Source organism: Schistocerca piceifrons, chromosome 3, assembly GCF_021461385.2.
Source record: "Schistocerca piceifrons isolate TAMUIC-IGC-003096 chromosome 3, iqSchPice1.1, whole genome shotgun sequence".
NCBI lineage: Eukaryota > Metazoa > Arthropoda > Insecta > Orthoptera > Acrididae > Schistocerca > Schistocerca piceifrons.
Genome location: NC_060140.1, coordinates 639,682,142 through 639,701,286, shown reverse-complemented (window position 1 = coordinate 639,701,286; position 19,145 = coordinate 639,682,142). Strand labels below are relative to the sequence as shown.

The following is a 19,145-nucleotide window of genomic DNA, read 5'->3' as shown; positions in this document are numbered from 1 at the left end:
TACGGTCGTAGGTTCGAATCCTCCCTCGGGTATGGATGTGTGTGATGTCCTTAGTTTAGTTAGGTTTAAGTAGTTCTGAGTTCTGGGGGACTGATGACCTCGGGAGTTAAGTCCCATAGTGCTCAGGGCCATTTGAACCATTTTTTGTTAAGTACAAACATATGGTTCCCAGAATATTCTACACGCATTTCGTGTTTGTAGTAGCTGGTACAACGTCTGTAAGTTCTCAATGATGTATAAATATGGAATACATTCATGTAAAGATCATGTCCGAGAGTAACGCTTGCATTCATCCCTTTCTCAAGTATTTGAATCTCGTATGCTGATGCATTCGTTCCTGATAAAGGTGCTAGTAAAACTCTGATAAAGCTGTAGTTCTACGGAGCAAAGTACTTATTTATAAGTTTCCCAAACAGCTTATCTTGCGTACTTACACATTCACAGCTCAGTTGAAGAGGGCACAGCAAAACGTGTCACTGAATTTTGCAAAGAGATCTACTTACCTGTGTTAGTTTGTCTGGAGTAATCTCCCCAGAGGGGAAGTAGAAGTCGTTAATTTTCTCGGTTATAAAGTCCGCCTGCTGCGACGAGTCGTAAGATAACACTAAAGGAAGCAGCCTCTTGCTCTCCTGCTGTAACTCTTGCATCATCGTGTCGTTTCCGAGGATAGCTGAAAGACAGAACAGGATGTAACAAAAGTAAGATGAAAACATGAGTTTAATACCTAACTTTTCCTAAAGAAAAGTTTAGTATTGTTATAGGATGTATATTAAGGTAGGTTGAAAAACACTACCAAAGTTCGTTTGGGTTAAGTGTATGTATTCATCCCAAACGATTTTTGCAGTCATAGTGCTGTATGTAATTAATATAATAGAGTCTACTAATAATTAGAATTTAAGAATACGAAACAGTAGAATTACTTACAAGAATTTTATGGCAAGCCAAAGACGCGTAACAGAAAGGAAAAAAATGTTCAAATGTGTGTGAAATCTTATGGGACTTAACTGCTAAGGTCATCAGTCCCTAAGCTTACACACTGGTTAACTTAAATTATCCTAAGGACAAACACACACACCCACGCCCGAGGGAGGACTCGAACCTCCGCCGGGACCAGCCGCGCAGTCCATGACTGTAGCGCCTGAGACCGCTCGGCTAATCTCGCGCGGCAGTAGAAAGGAACCTCAAATATAATAATAATAGGATAGTAATCACCCATATTCAGAATGCTATATGTAAAAAATAGTTCATCTGAAATATCACTTCAAAAACTAAGACAAGACAGAATTTACGATTATTTCTCCTCCAGAAAAGAGGTCAAGTAGTTTTGAATTGTTGAATATACGAAAACCTTTAACCGGTAGTCAGACCAGGTGCAGAAATAGCTGAGCAGCCATCCTTACTTCTACTTGCTCGAAACAGTGGAGATCGTGATAAGATGTTTGTATTAGCGTTACTGAAACGGATAAAATATTTTTGAACGATGGTAATCTCACCACCAAACTAAATTTAATAGGTACAAGGTCACATATAAGCGCTCACCGCCCTCTCAGTGAAACGAGGCAGTGCTTAAGATGTTTACACGACTCTTCATTTTTTCTCTTGTTATCTTTTTCTATAGATACTGTGGTGTCACCGCTAGACACCACACTTGCTAGGTGGTAGCCTTTAAATTGGCCACGGTCCGTTAGTATACGTCGGACCCACGTGTCGCCACTATCAGTGTTTGCAGACCGAGCGCCGCCACACGGCAGGTCTAGAGAGACTTCCTAGCACTCGCCTCAGTTGTGCAGCCGACTTTGCTAGCGATGGTTCACTGACAAATTACGCTCTCATTTGCCGAGACGATAGTTAGCATAGCCTTCAGCTACGTCATTTGCTACGACCTAGCAAGGCGCCATTACCAGTTACTATTGATGCTGTAAAACATGTACCGTCACGAGCGATGTTCAGCAATTGTGGATTAAACTTAAGTATTCCAGCAGCTACGTACGTTATTGGCTATATTAATTACCTTGTCCTGTTCCAGACCTCACGCCAGCCTGCGTGAGCTAAAACGCGTGCCTTTCGGCTTCCTCTCATAGTGGCTTGGCTGTCTTGCCAAGCCACAACAGATACCATAGTTAAAGAGTTCTTGCATTGAGTAAAGACATAAAATAACAAAGCGAATCAGATGTTTCAAATTCCGTTAATAATCAAGAGCCTGTAAGCTACCTGTACTGACTAAATGAAACGTAGCGCTTTACAGTTAACAGGATATCCAACAGAATTTTTGAACCCAGATGACCCGATAACTTGTTGAAAAAGTGACTAGTAAGAGGTGTGTTCAGTTATCTTACGAATTTCTATGGATTTTTAATTTTTTGCTTCATGCCAGATGGGAACTAGTCGAAGACATTCACTTCAAAATAAGGGACATTATTCTACATTCAAGAAGGCAACGTTCACTTGGGAATTATTTTCTACTTTGTATTTTGGTAGAGTTAATTACAGTTTTACTACAAAAGATGTTCTTTATTTGCTGTAAACAGCACCATGGAGCTAATATACTGCAAAATTTGTCTCAGAATATTATGATGTTCCAGATCTCTAGAGAATGCGCTTCTATCTACTGCCAAAAATAGTTCTTCTACCGCCTTGTGCCTACTGAACTCTTTAATTAGCTGGGTTGTCCTGTAAGGCAAAAGGAAGTGAAGGTATGCAAATTACGTTAGCTCTCATTTATTTGAGAATATATAATTCCAACTGCCGATCTGGTCTTGTGCATTAGTTTTCTATCAGTTGACTGCTTTTTGCAGTAGTCTCTTGCTGGAGTGTAGGGAGTATCATTCAACGTGTTTCATTTCTTTCGTCCATTTATGTCAATTAACAGAACCAACAAGTCATTTGTATTTACATGAAGATAGTAACTGTTCTCGAAAGAACAGATACCATTGATGACTGTGCCGCTTCTCTAGAATAAATGATAAGTAATTGAAACCTCCAGCTGCCGACAGGTGCTGGTGATATACCTCGATGGGGAAAGCTGAATGTGTTCCCCGACCGGGATTCGAACCCGGGATCTCCTGCTTGCATGGCAGACGCTCTAACGATCTGAGCCACCGAGGATACAGATGAACTGCGCAACTACAGGGACTTATCCCTTGCACGCTTCCAGTGAGACCCACATTCCCAACTGTTCACATTCTACATATGTAATGTACCTATTTGTCTGCATAATATAAGCCTTTATGAGATTAAGAAAACTTGTTTACAAGTAAAACTTGGGTGACTTATTATCAGAGTCACGTCCCTCCACAGCCCCTCTCCACAGGGAACCAGGAAACCATTAGCACGTGTATGTGCTGCATTCCAGGTAATCAGGGAGATCCCCACCCCCTCCATCCCCTCTCTCCCAGCACCCCTCCCCTCTCTCCTGGACCAACGACATTCAAGCACCCGTCCCCATCTTCATCTTTTACAACTGGGGCACTTCAGTGGGTGGCTTCACTCTGTAATTGTGCAGCATAGCGAGAGAATCAGCATGTGTCTATTTGTCGAAGAAAATTAATGTAATTACATTAAGTCACATCCCTTGAAGTTTGTTTGCTAGTACCAAATCAAATTTACGAGACATATGGCGCTCGAAGCGCCAGCAGAGACCATACCAACGCAGTTACATAAATACTCATTTTTGCACAATTTTTCCTATTTTCCCCATTTTTGATATTTTTCCACATTTTCCAAAAATTTTGCTTATTTCTCTAAACGTTTCGTATTTTTCCGCAATTTTATACAATTACATTTGAGATCCATGCCACTGCTCTCTGCGTTCACGACACCATTGCACTGCGTCATGGTGACGTTCGCCACAACAGAGCAGTGTTGCTTCAGCAGCGCACTAATGTCGTTATGCTCACAGCCAATCACAGTGCAGCAGCATTTGCCTGGACATACACGATTTGTCTGTCATTGTTAGGCCACCATTACATTAATAGTGTATGTGTGTGTGTGTGTGTGTGTGTGTGTGTGTGTGTGTGTATGACATTATAGTGCATGTGTTACGAAAGAACACTTTTCCCCTGTTGGTAGAGATAACGACGCCACACAACACTAATGAGTCAAAGCAAATTCTATACACATTCCAGTTTAATCTATTTCCAACGGAAGTGTACTATTATGAACAGTTTGAACGAGGAGAAAAGTTATTATAATACTGTGTTGGGAAGGAAGATATTACGCATTAGACATGCATCAGCAACGGACATACACTATGTGATTAAAAGTATTCGGACATCTAGCTGAAAATGACTTTCAAGTTCGTGGCGCCCTCCATCGGTAATGCTGGAATTCAATATGGTGTTTGCTCACCCTTAGCCTTGCTGACAGCTTCCACTCTTTCATTTAATATGTGATTGATGCTGAAGTTAGCGGCTGCAACGGTTCAATTTTGACTGGCAAAGTATTTATTAAAATACGTCGGATCACAGTGACTATTCTGTCTAAGCTCTATATGGCTTTATTTCTTTTCGTTTAACATGGTGATGGACTCACTTGCTTTTTTGGATGATTTTTGTGTGCATGAAAAGGAACAACACGTTGCGTTTCGGGACGGCACAGGTGGAGAATATCGGACTGTATTTGCATTTTCCACTATTGGCAGTCAGGCACTGTTAGCCAGGAAAGTATATAAGCGCATAAGAACCAACTAAATTTAGTGGAGTCGGTGGTTAGGAACTGAGGTGAGCAAATTAAGGGGAGCGTCGCAAAGCTGTGAAGGAGACCGTATCAGAAGAGTTGACTGGTAGTAATGGCATAAAGGGCATCTTAGCAGACGACCAGGGACAGGAATAGTAGCAACAGCAAGAAGCCCTCGTCCAGTATCAGAGAGCCATTCGCCTAATGGCGGGGTTCACCAAGGTAGTCGGGTCAATAATTTACGGTGAAGGTTAACGATAGCACTGGCGTGGTGGGGCGTTCTTAGTCCACCCTTTCGGAACTGTGCATGATCACCCATCGCAAATCCAGCATTCCTGTATTGAGTGTATGAGCTTCATAATTTCCCATCAGGTTTACAGTCACTGTTCTTCACTTGGGTTTAACAAGGTTCGAGACTCATTTTCTGATTGACATTTGTGTCAGGAGGGCAGTAGATAGACGCTGCTATGCCAGCACTACATTAGTAGTTTGTGTGAGCTCTTAGTCTATGCGTTAAAACGAGCGCATTTTAGGAAGTTATGTTGTCATGGTAAATTTATTACATTATAGCAAAATTCTGAGGTTTGGTTGATTGATTTTGGGGGGGAGAACAAGGAGCGAGGTCATCGGTCCCATTGGATTACGGAAGGATGGCGAAGGAAGTCGGCAGTGCGCTTTCAAAGGGACCATCCCGCCATTACCTGAAGCGATTTATTTAAATTAAGGAAGACCTTAATCAGGACAGCCGGACGCGGGACTGAATCGTCGTCCTCCTGAATGCTAGTCCAGTGTGCTAACAACTGCGCCACCTAGCTCGGTGATTTCTGAAGTTTACCGATATCCAAGAAAAGATGCTGAGTGTATAAGAACTAGCACACTGCTGCAAAATACGCGCCAATGGTATTGCGTTGCCGCGGTGATAACGCCGTTTCACGTCGGATCACCGAAGTTAAGCACTGTCGGACTCGGCTAACATTTGAATGAGTGACCGTCCGTGTTTGCCATGCACTGTTGGTAACCAGTGGGCACTCAGCTCTCGTGAGGCCAGCTGAGGAGCTACTAGACTAATAAGTATGGGCTCCGGTCGTGAAAACTGATGAGAGCAGTGTGCTGACTACACGCCCCTCCATATCACCATCCAATGATGCTTATAGCCTCATGATGACACGGCGGTCAGCCGGTACCTTTGGACCTTTCAAGTCCTGTTCGGGCGAAGAGAGAGAGAGAGAGAGAGAGAGAGAGAGAGAGAGAGAGAGAGAGAGAGAGAGAAAAATATGCACCTAGAGCGGTGACCAATATCTCCAGCGGAAAGTGCCGCAGCTGTAGGGTAGACAACACTCTGCCACTGCAGCTGCCAGCCTCACTGACCCCCGGGCCATGAAGAAGAACGCTCTACATGTTTGCCCAACACTAGACTAGCCACTCACCCATCATCCCCCCTCCCACCCCCCTCACGAATGAGAAATATGCACTATCATCTCCGTTAAAATAGCAGACACTACAGGCAGAGCCATCCCGTCCATGGCAAATGGATCCCAGCACGTCGCCGGAAGTATGTCGCTGATTTTCAGATAAGCGCCAAGCATTTCCCACCTTCGTTTTCTTCGGCCCAGTCAGAATCAAGCTCCCCCAACCATGGCGCTCTCAAAAAGTAGCGTTTTGGATGGACAACGTCAGTCTCAGTCCGACAGAGTTCCCAGCCAAAATGGATGGTATATAACCTACCAAAACACTGTATAAACTATTGCAGTACCGGTAAGTGTGGGATATTGCTAGAAGACTAGAAAATAACCATGAAAATCAATGTGGGTAGGAAAATACTGATTAGTTTCCACCACTCGGTAACGGGTAACGGTAGTCTGTGGCTTGGTTCAAACTTGGACAGGAGTGATGCCATGCTGAGTAACCGCTATATAACCTCCTCTCGCCCCCCTTCTACACGTGAACCGTACAATCCTGGAGGCACACTGACGATGGGCGTGATCTGCCTGTGCTTCCAATCAGAATTAAAAGACATGTAACACGAAATATACTCTTGCAATTTTAGAATGCGACATCACTACAAGACCTGTAAATAATCCAAACTATGTACATCAGCCGTGCACAGAGTTCGATATCTCTTGCTCGGCGAATTGAGCGGTGCGACTGTTGACGTGCCCTGCTGGCTGTACTCGTTCTCACAGTTCCTCCAGGAGAATTTGGAGCGATTCGGCGAATCCCACCGGCCGTGTCCTCTTCTGCACTAGACGACCGGAACGCCTTCACCTCAGGATTTTGCCGGGCACTGAGCCAACGCCTTCTTCGGGTTCCTTGGTCGAGGAAAGAGCCCGGTTTCGCTGCCTTATGTTCATGGTGAGCGTCATTTGTATGTTCTCCAGCGACTTTTCTGCATTGTCTACTGTTGGTTACGTTTGAAGCTGCTTGGCGCTGGCCTTCGATTTGCCTTTTTCAATTTTTTATTGTGCTGCGCTATCCCATTTAACGGAACTTTGAAACGCTTTGAGGCACGAGCTCAGCTCTCTCCCGTGGGGACCTTGGCTTGTATTTAGGCTAATTTTTTTAATTCTGGGCGCACAATTTTAAATAAAGTGCAGACTGTTGTTTTGGTGCTTTATTTTTAAGGCTTAGAATCCTATGGCTGATTATATGGCGTATCTTGTCTCTATCTTAGGCTCTAGAAAAGAGATCCGCTTTATTAACTGGCACTTGCTTGTTTCTAGCAGCCAGTAAGATTTTTGTTTCCCCTTAGATACCATTACAACCGTTGAGAAAAATGATGCTTAAATGATGTCGCCTCTGTTAAATTATATGTAAACTGTCCTAAAAACAATTCCATAGGGACAACTGAAATTCTGAAGAACCTCTGATTTGATCGTCAAGCTAATAAAAGGTCACTGGAATACCTAGAGTTGTGGATGCTAGTTTGAGGGATGCGTCTACATTTATTGAGATTGTCCTGATACTGAAAAAAATTTGAAATTTGTTGTAAGTTTATATGGGACCAAACTACTGAGTTCATTGGTTCCGAGGCTTACACACTACTTTATGTAACTTAAACTAACTTACGCTAAGGACAGCACACAGACCCATGCTCGAAGGAGGACTCGAACCTCCGACGGGGGGGAACCGCGCGAACCGTGGTAAGGCACCTCGGACCACGAGGCTACACCGCGCTGCTGTTGATTTTGGTTATGCATTTAAGATTATAGTAGTTTTCATCCTTGGCCGGTAGGAATTACGTGTGTACTTGTTCAAAATGGTTCTAAGCATTGTGGGACTTTACATCTGAGGTCATCAGTCCCCTAGAACTTAGAACTACTTAAACCTAACTAACCTAAGGAGATCACACATATCCACGCCCGAGGCAGGATTCGAACCTGCTACCGTAGTGGTCGTGCGGTTCCAGACTGAAGCGCCTAGAACCGCTCGGCCACACTGGCCGGATCGAACTTGTTAACTTTAAGTTGTCACACGAGGTGAGCTAACCTTCAGTGGCGCTTTGATATTGATTTATTATTAGTTATTGGATTTCTTTTAGCACCGAGGCAAAAGCTTTGGCTTTATTTAACCTATTCACCGCTTAAGAGAGCTTCACTGTGTACGTTGCAGTGCACTACCTGTCCTCTGTCGGCTTGTTGTCACGGTGGGCTTGGTCTGGAGTCTGCTGTGTCGTCTGCGGTTTTGTGCCCTGACCTGACGTAGGGCCGCTCTATTACTTTATTGTAATTTTAAAGTTACGGCGTGCCCCGGCATGACTTTCGACGTAAATTATTAATATTTAATGTTCTGATGAACGGTAAGTTTTTGTGAAAACTTTAAAGAATATCTAAATTGCGTCGCTTCTGGGGTTTCACATTTAATGCCTTTGTATAAAGGGTGAAAGCTCAAGTTTAAACTCTAATTCGTTCTTTTTTTGTTGAGCCTTGAGTTGTTGGTGAATATATTATTTTAAAGAGTTCTTGGTAACAAATTATGTTCAATCGTTTTCCCCAAGCCTTTGTCCAGGACCTGTTGATTGGTGTCCTCCTAAGACACGTTGCAGAAACGAAATCACATAGGCTACCAAGCATACCAACGCTAGGAAAACCCCTGGACCTGATGGCATTCAAAATCGTTTCCTCCAGGAGTTCACGGATAGAGCTGTAGAATACCTTGCACACGTAACGAATGTCATCCTAAAACAGCAACACTTCTCTGACTTTTGGAAGGCGGCCAAGGTCTTGATGTTCAGGAAGCCAGGGAAAGACCACTCCCTCTCACAAAATTACCGACCCATGAGTCTGCTGTGCTCTATCAGCGGGGTTGAGACGGTAATCACTAGGCACTGCATCGCCAATGACACCCTAAGACTGGAGCAATTCAGCTTTAGGAATCGCCACTCGACAACACAACTACTCCTCCGAGTAGTCGAACATATAATACACGGCTGCAACATGAACAAAGCCACAGGGGCCGTGTTCCTGGACATCGAAAAAGCTTTCGACCGTCTCTGGCACAACGGCTTTATACGCAAACTAACCGAAGCTGGTTCCCCAGACGGACTCGTACGTCTCATACACTCATATCTCACGGACAGATGTTTCAACACTGACGTGGAGGGCAAACAATCAACACAACATAGTATCGAAGCTGGAGTACCCCAAGGAAGCATCCTAGAGCCCATCTTGTTCAACCTGTACATTAACGACATCCCACCAACTCAAAACACGGTGTTAGCCATCTACGCGGATGACACAGCCATCCTTGCGCAAGATTGGAAACCGTCACGAATACAGACGGCACTCAGAACTGCCGAGCCTTGGCCGGAACGATGGCGTCTTAAAGTAAACCGAGCGAGGTGGTCCAGTGGTTAGCACACTGGACTCACATTCGGGAGGACGACGGTTCAATCCCGTCTCCGGCCATCCTGATTTAGGTTTCCCGTGATTTCCCTAAATCCTTTCAGGCAAATGCCGGGATGGTTCCTTTGGAAGGGCACGGCCGATTTCCTTCCCCGCCCTTCCCTAACCCGAGCTTGCGCTCCGTCTCTAATGGCCTCGTTGTCGACGGGACGTTAAACACTAATCTCCTCCTCCTCCTCCTCTTAAAGTAAACTTCGACAAGTGCGAAGCAGTTATGTTTACACGCAGACCGTAACTATTGCGCAAACATCAACACAGTAGACAGATAACGCTACATACACGCCCAATACGTTTTCGAGAGAAAGTCAGATATCTTGGTGTCTGGCTGGACCGGAAACTTACATGAGGGGGGACCACATCGAATACGTTGCCAACAAAGCGCACTTGAGGCTCAAACAACTCTGCCCAATGCTCAACAGGGAAAGTACACTGAATAGGAGGGTGTCGAGCTCCATATACGTGACACTGATTAGACCTCTGATGACGTACGCAGCTCCCGTCTGGGGATATGCAGCTCCTACACGACTGCGCCGCCTGCAGATCATACAGAACAAGGTGCTACGAATTATTAGCAACGCTCCACGCTACACACGCACCGTGGATCTTCACAAAGAATACCGCCTTGAAAACCTCAAGGAAGTATTCAAAAACCACGCCACACGCCTATACAGGAACTCGAGACTCTCGAACAGTCCTTTCATCTTTACTCTGGGAAACTACGATCACAACCATAGGTGGAAGCATAAGTGGCCAAAGACACTAGTAGCTAGGGCAAAACCACCTACGGCAAGCTAACATACACCAACAAGCGACAAACGTCGGCAAGCCCCTGCGTATCAGCAACGTTGACGGGAAATTACCAGCTGCTATCAGAGCCGATTGACAATCCACGGCAGGGAAACCGCTCGCCCACTGACGCACAAACTAATCGCCAACATCAACCTACACTGTGAATCCGCTATATGAACTATCGGACACAAAAACGATGATAAATCTAACTGGCAGGTTGCTGACGCTGATCGAGAGTTCAACACTGGCACCCAGCGGCAGCCGCTGAGCAACAGCACGGCACGTCATCAAAGGTATCGACATGCATGATACCGACTACTAACAAAGCCTGCCCTTGCATAACCTATGGCAGGCAGCAAGACATCCGCTACTGCTCTTACCACCCGACCTAACTATCGCAGAGGTTTTTTTCCCTTGGCTCTTGCCTTGGCACTTTTTTCCTCTGCCCTTTAAACCGCTTCCCTTCGTTCAACTTCGACCCAATGTACCTCCAGATGAGCAGGTATTAATTGTTAACCGTAACCAGACGCACGCAAATATCGCAATACCCACATCCTGCCACACCTCACTCTAGTGAAAACTAACCCTTATGAAGAGATGGCAGTAGACCTTTTGAGTTGGCCATCATGCCTGTGTGGGCGTGGAGGGGCTCCACCTCTCTCTTTCGACAGCACCATACACCACTCGCTGGAACTGCAGTGCCAGAACTTGGGTGACTTCACTTCGTCCACCCCTTGAGGCCAATTGTTGTAGTCCAAGATGGTCCAGCTGCAGACGACTTTGTCGGTTCCGAACCTCACGCTGCCCAAGTCGCAGACTGTGTCCTCGCCTGCGGCCAGCGTCGGAGACGGTGGGGTGTTGTCGGCAGACAAAGGAGACAAGTCCGTACTCATCTCCCTTTCTTCGAATCGACTCAGCCTTTGAAGCCGTATAAAGGGAGCGCTCTAGGCTCCCCCTGTGTGTCTGTCACCCACCGGATGCCTGTTATAAACAGACAGCTAGCTCCGTATTAATAACTAGGTTGCTGACGGCGATGTGTACACGATTCGTATACGATTTACTAAGAACGTCACTTCACTTTCACACACTGTATTATCACAAATCTGTCCGTAACACGAGCAACCTCCTGTTTAAAAAAATCCTAAGACACAAGCTCTTGTTGCCTGTACCAGTATACATGTCGCCGCCATCCAAATAATCTGCAGTGCAGCAAAAAAGTAAACTAGTTCTACTTACGAAATCATGGCCTCATGGTACCTCTGTGACCTTAGAGAGAGCGGGGGTGTAAACTAGCCCGCGTACGTAGTAGAATACTACTCGTGCACTCTGGGTAATGCTACATGGGCTGGTACGAATTGGCAGCTAGAACAAATATTGGATTTCCTAGCTACAAACATGCAGACAAATCAGAATAAAAAAAGCCTTAAAAATGAACCTTCTCAGGACCAACTAATTAAAAGACTTCACTCTTCACTCCGAATATGTCATTTGAACAGAGAAGGCATTAGTCGAGCTAAAAGCTCCTTGTAGATAATTCCATACTCCTTGTAGATAATGATATTGACTTTCTTCTAATGCAGGAAGTACATACTCCAACTGTGGATGACCTGCGTAAAAGAGGTAGGATCTATGGCTAAAATCTTATTGCTGCTAAACATCACAGTGTGCACACCTATGTGAGGAGCAATACCGACCATGCTTGCCTCATTTCAACAAATACAGGAAATGAATTCCAGTATGTCTCGATACAAATGGAGGAGACCGTTATAAATAATATTTACAAGCCACCAAGTGTGCCGTGGATGCTCTGCCTATCACTGTCCACCCATCGATTTATGATGGAGATTTTAATAGTCACGATGGTCATTGGTCCTATGCTTGCAACAAGAACGTGGTATTGTGCTCAGCGACTGGGCTGAAAACGTAAAGCTATGCCTGGTTTATGATTCCAAGAATTTGAGAACTTTCAGATCTGTCGCCAGACGAAGAGATTACAACCCAGATCTCTGCCTTGTGTCTCGGGACTGCAAAGGGCACCCAGTGCGTATGTCCAGAGAGCCCATACCTAATTTCCCACACAGCCAACACAGGACAGTAATCCTAAATATGAGGCTGTCCGTCCGGATAGCGAGATCCGTACCGCGACCCAGATGGAATTCCCGCAGGGGCTGATTCGCGGTATTTACCGACCACCTAGATGATTATATATCTATTCTATTCTACTAGAAACTAAAAACTACCAGTACGAACAATAGACTAAGCACAGTTAAACATGTGGGTGTATAATACTAAGTGTTATCTATCCAGCAATAATTTTGATTCAGAGGGTGCATAGGCACTCGAATAAGTTCCTAAGTCTGAGTTAGACACGTCTTAGTTCCACTTAAAACGATATGCATAACGATATTCATAAATGACGGATACCCTATATGCTAGAGTAACATCAAGTTTTTCCATATGGTTATTGGGCTCGGGATAATATCTCGCATTTTTAGGGACATCAGGACTGATACTTCAATAATAAATATACACCACTAAGTGTGCGTTTGTGCATGCCGAGTAGCACTACGCATACATCGTTGCTTGCCGTTGCTGGATCTACAGACGACCCCGTAGCCTTGGACTATGCATATTGCATAAAAATAGTCTATCTGGATTGCAAATCCATTAACGTTTGAAAGGTAGTACCAAAAGATCATGTTACTAAGTTCTGTCATCATGACCATTATCGATAAGATTTTGCTACTGGTACGAATAATAACCATCTGTAAAAATCATTTGCTGAAGGTGGTCATTCTGCTCATACACCATGCTACAAATGAGTTCCAGTGCGTGTTTTACACATTTAGGAATACTAAGAAGACTGAGATTGGATCTAGGCCAACAGCGTGCAGAGAATGAAAGTAATTACTGTTGAACTGTGCGGAAATACACACATTTCATGTAATCAGAAGCAATACGGGTCACACGAAATAGCGAACAGGCATACTGACAGTGGTATTACAGAATTATACGTTGCATATTTGGTCATAAATTCACCACAAGTAAACTTCATTTCTAAATCAGTATGGGATGTACAAGCATTACAAGAATGCAGATTCAACAAAGCACTTGCTTACGAGAGAAGTGTGTGGCAGACTATTCGTGTAATCAATTCGTGAGCCACATCGTGAGCGGTGGATAGTTCGTATAGAGCCAAGTCTGAGAACATGATTTTATTATTGTTGCACAACGACCATATTTGATCATAAATGCATGAAGTTGGAAGTGAACTGCAGTAGCACCATCCACGCACAAATACAGGTGTTATGCTTCACAAAATTTAATGTAGGCTTCGCAATGTTGCGAGGCAAGCCAGCCTGGCAGGGTGTGGAAACGGTTGGCACAGCAGTAGCCAAGTGGTGGATAGCATAATCTTTTCCACACTGACGGCCGTTTAGTGCATTGATTAATTTCTCATGGTCAGTGATCACAGTCACGTAGATTTTTTCAAAGGGCGTCATATTCACGGTTGACTGTAGAAATTATTTATTTCACAATTGCGATTTCAGCCTTCGGGCCATTTTCAAGTGATACTTCCACAGATTTCGCGTCAGTACATGTCAGACTTTAAAATCTTCAGATATGTACATACGTCATCGTAAAAAACTAAGCATTTTCACTGTAGAAATACATGTGCAGCAAAGGCATAGCAAAGCCCAAACAAGCACAGCTATGAGGCATACAAATACTTCGATATTTTATAGTAAGTCACTTCTGTTAACATCACGGCTGTGTTACTTAGGGGCTGCGTCACCTTTCGCCATCTGGAATGCTGTTCACGAAGCACAGCTTGATACTGCATCAGGGTGGTCTGCCGTGAGACGGCAGGACCTGGGGCTGCCACTAGTTTGGTCCTGGTTGCCCTGGAAAACAAACTCGTCGGCCAGTGACTGGGGGCCAGTGGGTCAGTGTCACTATTTCACCGGTGTTGCGCCTTTTAGACAGCGTTGGGTGCATGAGTCGCACCACAATACACATGGGTGCAGCTGGCCGAAGCTGCCTGGAGCTGTAGTCGCCAATGACGGAAGCAGCTACGTCATAGGCCACTGAAAAGCCAATGCTGCATTCTGTCAGCACTGCGGAACAGTAACATGCAGGAGGCCATCAAATTCCTCTACCAAGTTGCCGCTTCCTGTGTAGTGCTATTGTGGGGTACCATAAGAAAGCGAATGGAATTACAGGCTGGTTAATTTTCATGAGGCACCCCCCCTCCCCCCCCCCCCCCCAACCCATCTCCGCCAGTCTCTTACAACTTGCCTTTTCAGTGGAATGTCTGAACCTATGGTCTTTGATACAGTGGGTCAAGACATTTAATTGTTGTTGAAGTATCTTTGCCATGGAGAAGATGCTTGATTACAATTCTGGGTGGATTTTTTAAAAAAGTTAGAAGCTGGTGCATTTGTTACACCTTAGAGGTAATGAGGGACAAGATACACTAGTACCTATCTGATGTATGCAGCATAACTTGGAAGATCGTTCAGCACCATGTACAGAATCAGTAGCAATAATGTGTAAGCATTATGGCACATGCTATACAGTGCTGGGAATCAAGTTGGCAAGACGTAAGAACTAAGTTAAAGTATTTTAATTTGTGTGTTTTATGATTGTTAGTGTTCCAATATGAGTAATGAGAAGATCAAGGCTTTGGGAGAGTCAGGGACGCAAGGAGTGTCAGAGCCAGAGGCATGTGTATTTTACTGAAAAGGGACAGCACAATTTATAGCAAACTATGAGGCATGCTGTGGTCAGTTGGGAACACTGTGAAATATATATATTTGTCATCTGCAATTTCTCCCTTCTCTTGTAAGTCAATTGAGAATGTGCAAGCGTTTTTGGTGGGAGATGGAAGGATGGTCTGATGGAGAATGTTTGAGGATAGCAAAATGAATATGAACTGGAGAGACAAAAGATATGGGGGTTATACACAGGCTGCCAAGGGAGCTGAAACATTTGAAGAATTTAAAAGTGGTTTAGTTCAAGGGGTTATGGAGCAGAACGGAGCCAGACATTTTAGAGAACACTTGGAATGGAGAAGTGGTAGAAGAACTTGCAGATAGAATAAGGAAGGTCAATGGTTGTACATACATGTTGGGGCAGGATGTTGTAAATGAAGTAAGTTTATGGGAGGCTAAGCATAGGGTCCTTTAAGCATTTTCAAGAAGATTCCATTCGGAAATGTCGAGATGAGTGTGAATAAAGCTTCGAACTGATTCGCAGTCAGCTTTCAGGTTGGCAGAGGAATGTGAGGAAATTGATGTATCGACTGGGTTGCCAATAAGGCAGGCAGTGTCTTGAGCAGGTAGAAGTTGTTATGGGTATAGGCAGATGGGCATGTGAAGAAGCAATATCGCCAGCCACAAAACAGTGGAAACAGGGTTGAAGGTCAGAAGCGTGGCAACAGTAGCTTCAGAGACAGCGAACTAGCGACGAAACAAGTTTCAAACGCCAAAGGAAACTCAAGGTCCACCTGTGGGTAATCCCAGTAAAATGTGATACTACAGAGTCGTATGCAGAGGTGGTTACGTTAGGTTAGGTGTACAGTAGAAGAGTCAGTGTGGAAGAAGAATTGCGGGATGTTATGGGAGACAGGGCCGCATTTGCGAGTTGGCATTGGGAACCTGGTGGAATATAGACAGTGGAACTCGTCACTGTATAGACTGTGTGTGAGGGATAAGGATGTCACACCACTGGGATTGATGGGCATAGAGTTTTGCCTGGTTTTGGTTCAGGTCAGACAATATGTAGAATTAGAGCCACATGTAACTGAGGGCTATGAAATGATTCTGGTGTAGGATTCCTTGCACTAACAATGTACCATAATCGGTCTTTGGTAATGCACAGTGGAGCCAGACAGAAAAATTTTTCAGTTGGCAAAACTGTTGCCAGTGTAGCAATGTCACAAGGGGAGTCTATCGCATATGACAAACCATTGAAACAATAGATACACGAAATCTCATTTCACACAATTGTGTATCTAAGGATACTAGAAAAGTACTTTGGGTTAACGTTAAGTCTAGTTTACTGGTATGGATGCTGTGTGTGGCGAAACCACTGATAGTAGGAAAACTGCTGGATCAGACAGGTCGCTTAGTGAAAAGAAGTGCTATGTACGTTGTTGTTGTTGTGGTCTTCCGTCCTGAGACTGGTTTGACGCAGCTCTCCATGCTAATCTATCCTGTGCAAGCTCCTTCATCTCCCAGTACCTACTGCAACCTACATCCTTCTGAATCTGCTTAATGTATTCATCTCTTGGCATCCCTCTACGATTTTTACCCTCCATTCTGCCTTCCAATGCTAAATTTGTGATCCCTTGATGCCTCAGGACATGTCCTACCAACCGATCCCTTCTTCTAGTCAAGTTGTGCCACAAACCTCTCTTCTCCCCAATCCTATTCAATACCTCCTCATTAGTTACGTGATCTACTCACCTAATCTTCAACATTCTTCTGTAGCACCACATATCGAAAGCTTCTATTCTCTTCTTGTCCAAACTATTTATTGTCCATGTTTCACTTCCATACATGGCTACACTCCATACAAATACTTTCAGAAATGACTTCCTGACACTTAAATCTATACTCGATGTTAGCAAATTTCTCTTCTTCAGAAACGCTTTCCTTGCCATTGCCAGTCTACATTTTATATCCTCTCTACTTCGACCATCATCAGTTATTTTGCTCCCCAAATAGCAAAACTCCTTTACTACTTTAAGTGTCTCATTTCCTAGTCTAATACCCTCAGCATCACCAGACTTAATTCGACTACTTTTCATTGTCCTTGTTTTGCTTTTGTTGATATTCATCTTATATCCTCCTTTCAAGACACTGTCCATTCCGCTCAACTGCTCTTCCAGGTCCTTTGCTGTCTGACAGAATTACAATGACATCTGCGAACCTCAAGGTTTTTATTTCTTCTTCCTGGATTTTATTACCTACTCCAAACTTTTCTTTTGTTTCCTTTACGGCTTGCTCAATATACAGATTGAATAACATCGGGGACAGGCTACAACCATGTCTCACTCCCTTTCCAACCACTGCTTCCCTTTCGTGCCCCTCGACTCTTATAACTGCCATCTGGTTTCTGTACAAATTGTAAATAGCCTTTCGCTCCCTGTATTTTACCCCTGCCACCTTCAGAATTTGAAAGAGAGTATTCCAGTCAACAATGTCAAAAGCTTTCTCTAAGTCTACAAATGCTAGAAACGTAGGTTTGCCTTTCCTCAATCTTTCTTCTAAGATAAGTCGTAAGGTCAGTATTGCCTCACGTGTTCCAACATTTATACGGAATCCTCGACGTCGGCTTCTACCAGTTTTTCCATTCGTCTGTAAATAATTCGTGTTAGTATTTTGCAGCTGTGACTTATTAAACTGATAGTTCGGTAATTTTCACATCTGTCAACACCTGCTTTCTTTGGGATTGGAATTATTATATTCTTCTAGTAGTCAGAGGGTATTTCGCCTGTCTCGTACAACTTGCTCACTAGATGGTAGAGTTTTGTCATTACTGGCTCTCCCAAGGCCGTCAGTAGTTCTAATGGAATGTTGTCTACTCCCGGGGCCTTGTTTCGACTCAGGTCTTTCAGTGCTCTGTCAAACTCTTCACGCAATATCGTATCTCCCATTTCATCTTCATCTACATCCTCTTCCATTTCCATAATATTGTCCTCAAGAACATCGCCCTTGTATAGACCCTCTATATACTCCTTCCACCTTTCTGCTTTCCACTCTTTGCTTAAAACTGGGTTTCCATCCGAGCTCTTGATATTCATACAAGTGGCTCTCTTTTCTCCAAAGGTCTCTTTAATTTTCCTGTAGGCTGTATCTATCTTACCCCTAGTGAGATAAGCCTCTACATCCTTACATTTGTCCTCTAGCCATGCCTGCTTAGCCATTTACGCTTGCTGTCGATCTCATTTTTGAGACGTTTCTATTCCTTTTTGCCTGCTTCACTTACTAAATTTTTGTATTTTCTCCTTTCATCAATTAAATTCAGTACCTCTTCGGTTACCCAAGGATTTCTACTAGCCCTCATCTTTTTACCTACTTGATCCTCTGCTGCCTTCACTACTTCATCCCTCAGAGCTACCCATTCGTCTTCTACTGTATTTCTTTCCCCCATTCCTGTCAATTGTCCCCTTATGCTGTCCCTGAAACTCTGTACAACCTCTGGTTCTTTTAGTTTATCCAGGTCCCATCTCCTTAAATTCCCACCTTTTTGCAATTTCTTCAGTTTCAATCTACAGTTCATAACCAATAGATTGCGGTCAGAGTCCACATCTGCCCTTGGAAATGTCCTATATATGTACAAGAGCTAAATGGGAAGAAATTGTACCTGTGTTGGTGGATAATTTCAGTGTTGAGGATTTCAGGTTAACAATGGGGTTGTCAACCACTAATGTGGATAACCTGGAGGAGGAAGAGTGGAAAAAGGTGTGTGTCAGCCACAAACAAACGCCAAACATCATTCAAACTGCTTTAGAAGGGAAAGTAACAGCTTAAAGAAGACTTATAAGGAATAGGTGGAATTCAATCATTTGTTTCTTCCAATAGGGTGTGTACCAGCAACGTATTTTACACAGCACTGAATACAACAGGGAATGAATCACCAATTTACCACGAACCGTGTAGGGTACTGAGATATCTGCAACCGATTCTGGAGAAATTCATTGCTCACAAGTGAAGGATGGGATTATTGAGGAAAGTGATAGCCCCTGAAGAGAGGAGGGGGGGGGGGGCGAAT

General features: G+C 44.0%; 1 protein-coding gene and 1 non-coding gene across 2 annotated transcripts in view; both read right to left on the bottom strand.

Moving 5' to 3' along the window:
- LOC124789617 (esterase FE4-like) overlaps nt 1-19,145 on the bottom strand; it is a 125,407-nt gene that overhangs the window by 42,823 nt on the left and 63,439 nt on the right. The window contains exon 7 of the mRNA XM_047257037.1: nt 504-670. Coding sequence (XP_047112993.1) covers nt 504-670 — 167 coding nt within the window. The remainder of the gene's footprint in view (nt 1-503; nt 671-19,145) is intronic.
- Trnaa-ugc lies at nt 3,032-3,105 on the bottom strand. Its single transcript has one exon. It is a non-coding gene; the product is annotated as a tRNA-Ala (tRNA).